This window comes from Atta colombica, unplaced genomic scaffold (genome assembly GCF_001594045.1).
Source record: "Atta colombica isolate Treedump-2 unplaced genomic scaffold, Acol1.0 scaffold32, whole genome shotgun sequence".
In the NCBI taxonomy this organism is placed as follows: Eukaryota; Metazoa; Arthropoda; class Insecta; order Hymenoptera; family Formicidae; genus Atta; species Atta colombica.
The window spans coordinates 1607557-1618189 of NW_017259426.1; the positions used below are offsets into that span (position 1 = coordinate 1607557).

Below are 10633 nucleotides of genomic sequence, written 5' to 3' on the forward strand. Positions count from 1 at the left end.
ATTAAATACAATGATTTAATTTTATTCTTCTCGTTTTAAGATACGTTTTCGAGAATTGTTTACGAAAAAAGATAAATCATATATACATCAATTCTGTTTTTCATTAATGCACTATATAGGGAGAAAAGACTTGATGTTCACCGCCCTGGCAATTGCGATGTATTGGCAATACTGATTCATTCTGGTCTCCTCGCGTCTGCTTGCGTTTACAGTGTACCCTTGACGATGACGAATGTTTTCTTTTCGCCCCGCGCGTATTGCAAAATTATTTTACATGCAGCTAAATATCCGCATTGTGCAATAAATGGCCTGCTGCTTGGCAAACAAAAGAACAAGGACGGCAGGGCGGATCTATACATCGAGGATGCGATACCTTTATTCCATATATGCCTACACGTTTCCCCAATGGCGGAAATAGCACTTACTTTGGTAAATATTTGACAGGCATTCGCTGCCGCAGTAAAACATTTCGTAAAATCGTACGTACTGTCGCATCTCTTTAAGTATATATTTTAACACGTGTGTGTTAAAATAGTGTGACATGAATATCAATATTCTAACCTATACAATGACAAAACGTCATAGTAGGTCATCATTGATCATCAAGCATTCCATGTTTTCTTTATTGCAAAATGTTAGCATAATAAGGATAATAATGTCGCCCTATTATATTAATTTAATGTGTTGCAATAGGTGGACCAATTAGCTGCAAGCAAAGGCCTTATACTAGCGGGTTATTACCTGGCCAACGAGAATATAAATGATTTAAGGTATGATAGTTATGTGATATTTCTTTAATAATGTTACTTTTTCTTTGTGTTAAATTATACTAATTCATCACTGTGTTCTTTATATAGTACAGACAGACCAGCCCATAGAATAGCGGATAAAATCGCAGAGAACTTCAACAGTGCACTGTTGGTAGTGGTACGTTTACTAGTTTATTATATCAAAAGATGTGTTTTACATCTATTTCTGTGAACTTTATTGGTTTTTTCAGGTGGATAATCGAGAAGTGACTTTAGGTATGGGCTCGAGTCCATTGAGAATTTCACAATCTGTAGAGGGAAAATGGAAGCCAAAAGATAAGGCAAAGTAATTATATATTTTTAAGATTATTTGGAAAAATTATGACTTTTGAAAGATCAACTTGATAGAGTTCTTTCATCTGGGTATCATATATCATTCTTTTTGTCACAGTATAATTTATGAGGACGATATTGCACACACAGATGCAATGTATTCGTTACTGAAGGCAGAGGAGTATAGGAATCTGATCGATTTTGACAACCATCTCGATAACATCGCTCTTGATTGGCAAAATCAGAAATTAAATAAAATAATCGACGAGGCTGTCGACAAACACACATAGGAGATGACAATGCAACCATTCCACACACAGTTCATACAAAGATTGTTTTATTTATGTTGCACTCTATCTATATTTCATTCACTATATGCGAAGTAAACAAATGTACATACGCTATAGAGTTTATAAATGAATATCACTTGTTTTTAAATATTAGAATTTTATTTTTACCTACAATTACTTACATTTCCCTACAATTTCCATTCTTTAAATAAATCTTGTATTATCTTTTTTAAGAAAAAATTCCTACTTGGATTCAACGGCGGATTTTGTAAGTTTAATATTTACATTGCATTTAAAAAACACAATTATTTTCTATGAATCTAGTATAGTTTTATGTATATTTTCTCTCTCTCTCCCCCCCTATTTTATATATGTACACTCTTTTAAAGAATAATTTTGAAAAATCTTCAAGAGTTCTATAAATCTGATTTAAAAAATTGTGCAAATAAATATTAATTGAATGGGAAAATAATAAGAGAAACTTACGCAGAATGGTTTAAAATCTAAATATACATTGATTTCTACATTTACAATTCTATGACAAACATATTATTTACCGACCGGTTAAGTAGGCAGCTGTTGAAGGAGAGGGAGCTTCAATGTAAATAGTTCCTTAGAACGGTTTAGTTTCACATTTCTCCTTGTCTTCATTCGACTTTCAACTGACAAAGGTGTCTTTACTATCTGTACGTAAGTAAAATATTGTTTTATTGTAATTATTATGACAATTATTAAGATTAGGTTGTTGTGTGAACTTAACCTTAGTTTGGTAACATCTGACGTTCTTAAAGAATTTTAAAGAATGTGATAAACGTTTAAAATATAGATAATCATTCTCTTCAAAGACAGCAAAATAATATTTTAAACATACCATTGGAAAATTGGAGCAAATTATTTGTAGATTATGAATATATTGAAAAATAATAAATAAAAGATATGATCTCATTTGTGTAATTTATATTCATAATTTATATTCATAATTTTTTATCAACATAGTGTGCTATTTTATGATAATATTATGATTGATTATATTTTATGTAAGATTATATAAATATATAATTTATTTTGACCTTTATGGATTTTTTTCTTTTGAATAATTTTTTTCTGTTCATGTAGGTATATATATATTCATATCCTTAAATATTTATATTATATTTTATTGTTAGTAATGTTATATTTTATTGTTAATAGGGTAGAATAATGGAACATCGATGCAATTGTGGTAGTGTACATGATACAGAAATAGGAATCAGTTATAATTTGTTTGAAAAAATAGATAAAGACAGAATGGAATGTCTAAATGAGCATGAGGAAGGCAGTGGTGCTAAAGTTTTCAAAATATGGGAAGAAAGATTAGATAGATCAGAGGTAAGCCTCCTTGAGAAATTTGTTTTACAAATATCAAATATATCTTAACATTTTGTATTAAGATTCTTCTATAATCTTTTCCTTATTTTTCAGTTTGTTCAAAGTGATGTCGATGATGAGCTTCTGTTTAATATACCGTAAATATTATATCCCGACGTAGTTTTATAGAAATGTATCTCAGTCTCTCATTGTATTTGATTTTTTGCAGTTTCACAGGAGATGTAAAATTAAAGGGTCTTATTGTAGTTGCAGATGAAGGTTATTCTCCCAAAACAGTGAAGTTGTGAGTATAATTAAGATTGCTCAAAAATAAGAAAAATTATATAACTATATTAAGACATAAAATATGTTTCAATAAACTTACGTATATTAACAGATATAAAAACCGGCCGCACATGCTATTTGATCATTTAGATAATAGCCCAGAGCAGGAATTTGAATTAATTGCAGATGCATATGGAGTACACGAATATCCTGTAAGGTAATAAATTCAGCTATCTGTTTTATATTTATGTTTTTAGATTTAAGAATTTTTATAGCACGCAACTCTGATCATATACAAATTATTTGTGTGAGATGTTAAAAATTTTCTTATAAAAATTAAGTACCATATAAATATTATTACAGAACGGTCAAGTTTTCCTCAGTGCAGCATTTAAGCCTTTACTTCAGTGGTATGGGAAATACAGAACAAATTAAAATTTATTACATCGGTCTCAAAGGAGAATGGACTCCAGCTCACAAACATGGTGTAACTATTTGTACATATGAAGCACGTCCTCTTATCAGTAACCATCCAACAGATTTTAATGAAGTCGGTAGAATAATTAAATGATATTTGGACTAAAATCTGTTTGTTAAATTCTGGTTTTTTTTAAGCACAGGAAACAGACATTGAGAACATTGTGACTGTAAAATTGTGTACTATATTTTAGTATGGATATTCAGTGTGATTCCATGATTTTGAATAAAAATCCTGTAATAATAAAAAATTTTGGTAACAGCTTTATTTCCATTACACTTATATGTTTGTAGTCTTAATGGAATTATGTTCTATGATAAGATATACATTAAAGACCTTATTTACTTAACAAATATATATTGTACATATTTTCATCACATTACACCATTAGCATTCTTTCTGGCATGGTACAGATTTATCAATTTGAGAATATGAAATAACATTATCTTATGTTTGGAACTTGATCTTTCCTACATCCATTTCCATTTCTGAGAATTGCATATCTAGGTGAAAATCAATTATTTGAAATAATTCCAGTGGTTGTGGTATCCTGCCAGTTTCGAGTTTTGACCAAACAGGAACATCTGAAATATATCGTGATACACATAACGATCAAGTATTTCACTTGATATTTGTATCGATACTGAGATAAATATATTTACCATTGAAATGTATCTCAAATGCACCCGACGAGACCAATAGGCCTTCTATAGCATTGCCAAGCAGGAAAATCAATATACAGGAATAAAAACGATTATTTAAACACCACTGCCATATCGATGTTAGGGGCAAACCAAAATCAGTTCCACTTACAATTAGAACAATCATAAGTATTTTTAATGTGCCCTAAATACAAATTTACATATTTATGAGACATGTACAGAAGTACAGATCATAGAAAGATCAGACAATAAATTCAATTACCAATGCTTTCGCAATTAACATATTATAACCAGGTGGGTTGAAATTCTCGCCTTCGACATGAAGTTCTGGATACTTCTGCTTAAGAATATTTACGTATTGTTCGAAGGCTTTTCTATAGCCGCACGAGTAGCTGCAACAAAGAATGATAATTTTATCTTGATTTAATGATAAGCCAGAGCCCAAACCTCCACGGTCACAGTAAAATCAACACTGCAATATTTAATAATGTCTTTAGATTACTGTGAGAAACCTAACAAATGTTTTTCATTTAAAGTACGTGTACAATTTAACAGCTTATGACCATCCATTATCTTATAGGATGGACACCTCCAATATCCTCCATGAAAATCAACAAAACGATCGTTAATCTTACCAATAAAAGAACCTGAGAGTTGGTCCGGTTTTTGCGCCGAGTTTGGTTAACGGCGCTTCATCGCCGTTCCCATCTATGCTGTGCATCAGCATAACCGCAAAGATACACAGAATTAACCAGCGCATATTTATTTTTATTCTGTTCTTGTCAATTCATTGAAGAATACAACTCTACACATCCACACGACCAAACGCAACTGAACGCGTCGATTACTGCATGATACTCTCTCTCTCACTCTCTTTCTGTCCTTCGCTCTCTAGAGTATCTACGTAGTACATACATACGTAATTGCGTAGAATGATTGTCGAATGCTGAAATTTATCACGAGCTCTCCCTAATTTCACAATTATTGTCATAACACGCTGATATTGTCAAATTAACTGATACTGTTAAATTTCAATGATCGATTGAAAAATGAATTTTCATTGACTGTCAATGACAAAAATATGAATTATCATTCTCATTTCGACATTCTTGCTCGTGCGCATGCTTCGTTCGAGGGTTCGAGGGTGGTGAAACGTCATTGGTTGTCTATTCTCCACGTCAATGATATTGGAGTAAGATATGGCTAGTAGACTACTATTGAAGATTGAAAGATTTAAATTTAACTAATCAAAACAATAAGAACTAAAATTTCTTTAGATCAAATTTCAGTTTTCAATCTTCAATGTGTAGTTTGATTCCGGCCTATCAGAGCCTCCGATTTAAAGAGGATTCCTCGCTCTTTCATTTCTTGTCTTAATGGCCTTCCACCGAAGTTTCCACCGAAGATTTAATCCAGATCAAAATGTAAGAATCAACCAATTACAATCGTTCGACTGTAACAGGGGAATACTCGACTGTAGTTGGTTGGTTTTTACATTCTGATCTGGTCTGGCCACTGCCTCGGACATATAAGATCTCCCAAGGGAATTCGCATATTCGAATAATCTTGTTTTTCATCAGAATGTATTTTAGCGATTTTTCAGAGATCTCGAAAAGCATAAACAGGATCTCGAAGTATTCTCAATTTACTTTCCATTTTTTACTAATTTTAAGGGCCATCATGGCAAAAGAAGTTCAAACAATAAAACCAAGTAAAATATAAGCAATAAACGAATTGACCAATCAGTATAATAAGAGTATAATTAGAGAGAAACTTGAGAGAGAACATGAAAGCGTTTTTCCTGTAACTGCAAAATGCCCCCGCGCACTACTGCCCTCTGAAGAAGTGGATGTCAATTATAAAACAATATTTATTTTTTTACGATGCTCCTAAAATAAATCGCTAAAATAATTAAAATCTATCAAATTAATAGAGACTCAGGTTTCTCTCTACCTGTATTCATAGTCAGAACTTACACTTAAGACTGCTTTAAGTACAGTCTTAAAATGTCATGAACCAATCAGAAAGCCGTACTAGCAACTTAGCACATTATTTAAGATGGTCTCTAAAATAAAAAAAAGACCGACTATGAATATCGACTTTAATGCCTGTTTTATAATATATTGAACGCGATGAGAGATGAGCAATAAGAACTCTGCATCGTGTCACGTGCAAAAAAGCAGAACTTTCACGATACATAGCTGCCTAATATAAAAAATTTATTTGTTAATACCTTTGACATATTTAATTTTAAATATATTGTTAAAATTTAAAAGTGACACAAATATAGGTATGGTAATATTCAAATATAAGGTGGAAATTCCTGAAATATGGAAGAGCAATCAATGTTAGTTTATCATATCATAACTTTAGCGTTTTTGATAAATCACAACTGTGCCAAACAACTTAAAAAGACATATCAATTCAATTTGTAGGTGTACAACTTTGCTTCCGCCGTTTTCCTATATAGATGGCTTTAGCGGTAAGTGGTGGTCGAAATAAATAGATCATAGACGTTATATAATAAACTTGGGCATCTGTCAACATAACCCCATAGAAACAGTCGATTTATATCTACATCATAAAGTTATTCTTGATTGAAAATGTCAATTTACGAGCCAAATTCTCGTCAGTTGCGGGAAGTTTTAATTTTTTGCTTCAATATGAAGAAATCTGCGGCTGAGACTCATCGAATGCTCTCAAATACTTATGGTGAGGCCGCTATTAGTGAAAGAACGTGTCGTGAATGATTTCAACGCTTCAAGAACGGTGATTTTGATGTCGAAGACCGGTATAGCGGGGGGAGAGAGAAAATGCAAAATTGGAGACATTACTTGAGCAAGACTCGTCAAAATCAAGAAGAATTGGCACGATCATTGGGAGTGACTCAACAAGCCATTTCAAAACGCCTCAAAGCCATGGGAATGATTCAGAAGCAAGGAAATTGGGTGCGTACGAATTGAAGCCGAGAGAGGTTGAACGGCGTTTGTTTGCTTGTGTTGCTTGAAAGGCAAAGATGGAAGGGATTTTTGCATCGCATTGTGACTGAGGACAAAAAATGGATTCATTACGATAATCCCAAGCGCAGAAAATCATGGAGTTCCCGGCCATGCTTCCATGTCGACGGCCAAACCGAATATTCACGGCTCCAAGGTCATCCTCTGTATTTGGTGGGACCAGCTCGGCGTAGTGTATTATGAACTGTTAAAACCGACTGAAACAATCACAGGCAATCGGTATCGAACGCAATTGATGCGTTTGAACCGAGCATTGAAAGACAAACGGCCGCAATACAACGAGAGACACAATAAAGTGATTTTGCAGCATGACAATGCTCGACCCCATGTTGCGAAAGTGGTCAAGACATACTTGGAAACGTTGAAATGAGAAGTCCTACCCCACCCGCCGTATTCTCCAGATGTTGCTCCTTCTGATTATCACTTGTTTCGATCAATGGCACACGGCCTGACCAGCACTTCTTATGAAGAAGTAAAAAATTGGATCGATTCGTGGATAGCCTCAAAAGATGACCAGTTTTTTCGACGCAGGATTCATACGCTACCCGAAAGATGGGAGAAAGTAGTGGCCAGCAATGGGCAATACTTTGAATCATAAATGTATAACCAGTTTTTTACAATAAAGCCTCGAATTTCGGAAAAAAACGGCGAAGCAAAGTTGTACATCTAATAATATCATAACATAATGGTAATATATAATATAATAATATACCATAATATACCATAATATTTATATTTTTATACATATCAATAAAATAACTTAAGAAAAATTTTATTCGTTGGCGAATTAAGAAGTAAAGATTTCTATAAATTTAACTTTAATTGTAAATTTATTTTCGCTAATTGTTTAATTACTATAAAAAAATAATGTTATTTATAAGTTGTGACTTTACGTGTATCTATATAAAGATACACCTTTAATAATGGATCCTAAAATTATCTATTATAATTGTTGTAATTTTACATGTAATTTTTTTACAGTGTAATATAAAATGCAATTAATATCCCATTATTCATGTTTGAATCTGTTGAACGTGTTAAATAATAACTTTATGAAACAACTAATTTTTTAATCTTTTGAGGCTCAGAGCTTTCTAATAAAGTAACTTAATGAAGATTTTGATTTCTAAAAAGGACACTTTTTAAGTTCCCTCAGAATTCTAAAATTTAAATTTCAAAAAGTAATCTGATTATTGTGCAATTTGGTTTTAGAAGATTCTAAACATTTCTGAGTTTGAATATAGCCTAAAAATATCGAATTTTTAAAAAGATAGTAATTTTCATGAAAGAGGCTGTAATGTCACAATGTTCAAAATCAAAATTTGAAAGTCAATTTGGAAATCAGTACTTTCAAATTCAAAGCAAAATTGAAAACTTGATGTTACTTTGGAATTAAAAACTTCCTAAGATCGAGTTTTATGATAATCAAATTATTTTTTGAAATTCTGTTCGTCATACTAAACCTATTTTGAATTTTAAAATTTTTACCTTAATTCGAACAAAACTTTATCAAATTATCCCACAGGCCAAACTTCATAAAAATTCAGCAAGCAATTTATAAAGTAAAAGAGTGATTTCAAACGGGGTCGTCGGTCCACAAAGAGTTAATTACTTAAAACTATTTTAAAACTATTTTAAATATACTATATAGATAGTGAATCGAAAATTGATTAAGGTATATAATGTATACACATGGAAAAATGTATTGATGAGCCAAAATTATCATTATTTCCGGTAATCGTAACATTTTTTTCTGTGCGCGAAATTTCTAATTAAATGAATATTAAATGATTAAATAAATAAAATAAAAGATAAATATGATTAATATAAATTGATAAAAATGTTATATAAATTGTTTGTATTCGTAACAGAGACAGCGGCCATTCAAAAAGAATGTACGGCAGATCCGGACATTATAAAGTCAAATCAATTTCCAATAAAAACGAAAATCACTATCAACGGAGAGTTTGATAATTCGTAATTCCATCATCGCGGCTTTATCTTTCTCGATATCGAGAATCGCATGCAGAAAACTGCCGAGCTTTCGCGTATTTCCGTCGTTCTCAAGACGTGTACAGAAAATACCGAAGAATTTATCGTTATTTATATAACTGTAAAAGCGCATTAATTCATGAAAAGGAGAGATATGTGGAAAAGATTATACACCGACGAGATTTTTTTCTCTGAGGATTAACTATTTTGTGTATATGCGGTGTATCAAGCATTTAGGATATTTATTAAATCGTAGGCTTTAAGTAATATGTTTTAGCGTAAGTTTACAATTATAAAGAATAAAGAAATCAATGCTCTTGTTATAAGTTCTCACTTTGTCACATTATCCCGCTTAATTTCTTCTTTAAGTTTAGTTTTCTCTATTTTCTAACTTATTTTCTATAAGCTAATCTTTAGAAATTCGATCTATAAAATTAGATCTATAAAATTCGCCAGAGAATTAGACATACATAACTAAATTTATCCTAATCAGTTTTAACTTGTTCATTTTAAGAAAACGGATATATGCAATGATATACATATATTTGTCTGTATATTGTTATTAAATCCTGCATACATGTATTCAGGTATGTATATAATATACTAATAAAATTATCATACGTCCGTTACCCCAATAAAAATTTTGATTCATCACTCACCGACCTGATGCGCAACAGTGGAGTTACATCTGCAACATCGCTACGATGATTCTGTAACAAATAAATTAAAATCTAAATTAAAATAAAGTAAAGAAATAACTTCAGTACTTTAAAAAATAATTGCTATATGAACGCAAGCAGTTTGCTAAAAAATAATCATGCAATTCTGATAATATAATTTTTGTATAAGCATCAAACTTTGTACCATTATTTTATTAGATATAAAACAATTATATATTCTCTAAAATAATTATATACGTGTGTTATTGTGTTGTAATTATGTACGAGTGTTTGGAAAATATTGAAAATTTTTCGCATAGAGATAGAATAGATTAAACTGAGAAGAACAGTCTCCTACCATTTTGCAATAGTTAACAAGATATTTAATTGCTAAAAATTGCTGAAAATTGGTTTACAATAATTTTTTACTCAAATATTATCAACTTTACAGAAAAACTGCAAGAGAAAATTATTTTTTTTTCTTCTTATAAAACTACAAATTTTTTCAGAATTTTTTATCAACTTTTTAGTATGCATTTTCTCAGCTTTAACAGCATGAGAAAATACGATATTAAAAAATTGTTAGAACTTTATAAGAAGAAAATAATTTTTCTCTTTGATAATATTTGAGTAAAAAATTATTGAAGACCAATTTTCGACAATTTTAACAATTAATATCTTGTCAAAAACTATTGCGAAAATTGCAAAATGGGACTTTTCTTCTCAATTTAGTCCATTCTGTCTCTGCGAAAGATTTATCATTATTTTCCAAACACCCTGTAAATTCTCTAATAATAATATATATTTTAATATATATTTAA

General features: G+C 31.1%; 3 protein-coding genes across 4 annotated transcripts; 2 read left to right on the forward strand and 1 right to left on the reverse strand.

Moving 5' to 3' along the window:
• Nucleotides 1-197: 197 nt before the first annotated feature.
• LOC108690392 (ER membrane protein complex subunit 8) lies at nucleotides 198-1453 on the forward strand. The gene is made up of 5 exons (XM_018197654.1): nucleotides 198-429; nucleotides 694-770; nucleotides 858-927; nucleotides 1001-1095; nucleotides 1201-1453. The coding sequence occupies exons 1-5, from the start codon at nucleotides 226-228 to the stop codon at nucleotides 1370-1372; spliced, it is 618 nt and encodes a 205-aa protein (XP_018053143.1). The 5' UTR covers nucleotides 198-225; the 3' UTR covers nucleotides 1373-1453.
• Nucleotides 1454-1975: 522 nt separating this feature from the next.
• LOC108690393 (PITH domain-containing protein CG6153) lies at nucleotides 1976-3611 on the forward strand. Of its 2 annotated transcripts, none has more exons than XM_018197656.1 (6): nucleotides 1976-2058; nucleotides 2564-2740; nucleotides 2834-2877; nucleotides 2949-3023; nucleotides 3117-3221; nucleotides 3368-3611. In XM_018197656.1, exons 2-6 carry the CDS (start codon nucleotides 2573-2575, stop codon nucleotides 3573-3575), a joined length of 600 nt encoding a protein of 199 aa, XP_018053145.1. In that variant the 5' UTR covers nucleotides 1976-2058; nucleotides 2564-2572; the 3' UTR covers nucleotides 3576-3611. The 2 variants fall into 2 exon arrangements, with proteins under 2 accessions (XP_018053145.1, XP_018053144.1); XM_018197655.1 differs by having other exon boundaries at nucleotides 1982-2062.
• Nucleotides 3612-3754: 143 nt separating this feature from the next.
• LOC108690390 (selT-like protein) lies at nucleotides 3755-5227 on the reverse strand. The gene is made up of 4 exons (XM_018197651.1): nucleotides 4780-5227; nucleotides 4407-4536; nucleotides 4145-4328; nucleotides 3755-4066 (listed from the first exon to the last, which is right to left on the reverse strand). The coding sequence occupies exons 1-4, from the start codon at nucleotides 4902-4904 to the stop codon at nucleotides 3930-3932; spliced, it is 576 nt and encodes a 191-aa protein (XP_018053140.1). The 5' UTR covers nucleotides 4905-5227; the 3' UTR covers nucleotides 3755-3929.
• Between the last annotated feature and the right edge of the window lie 5406 nt (nucleotides 5228-10633).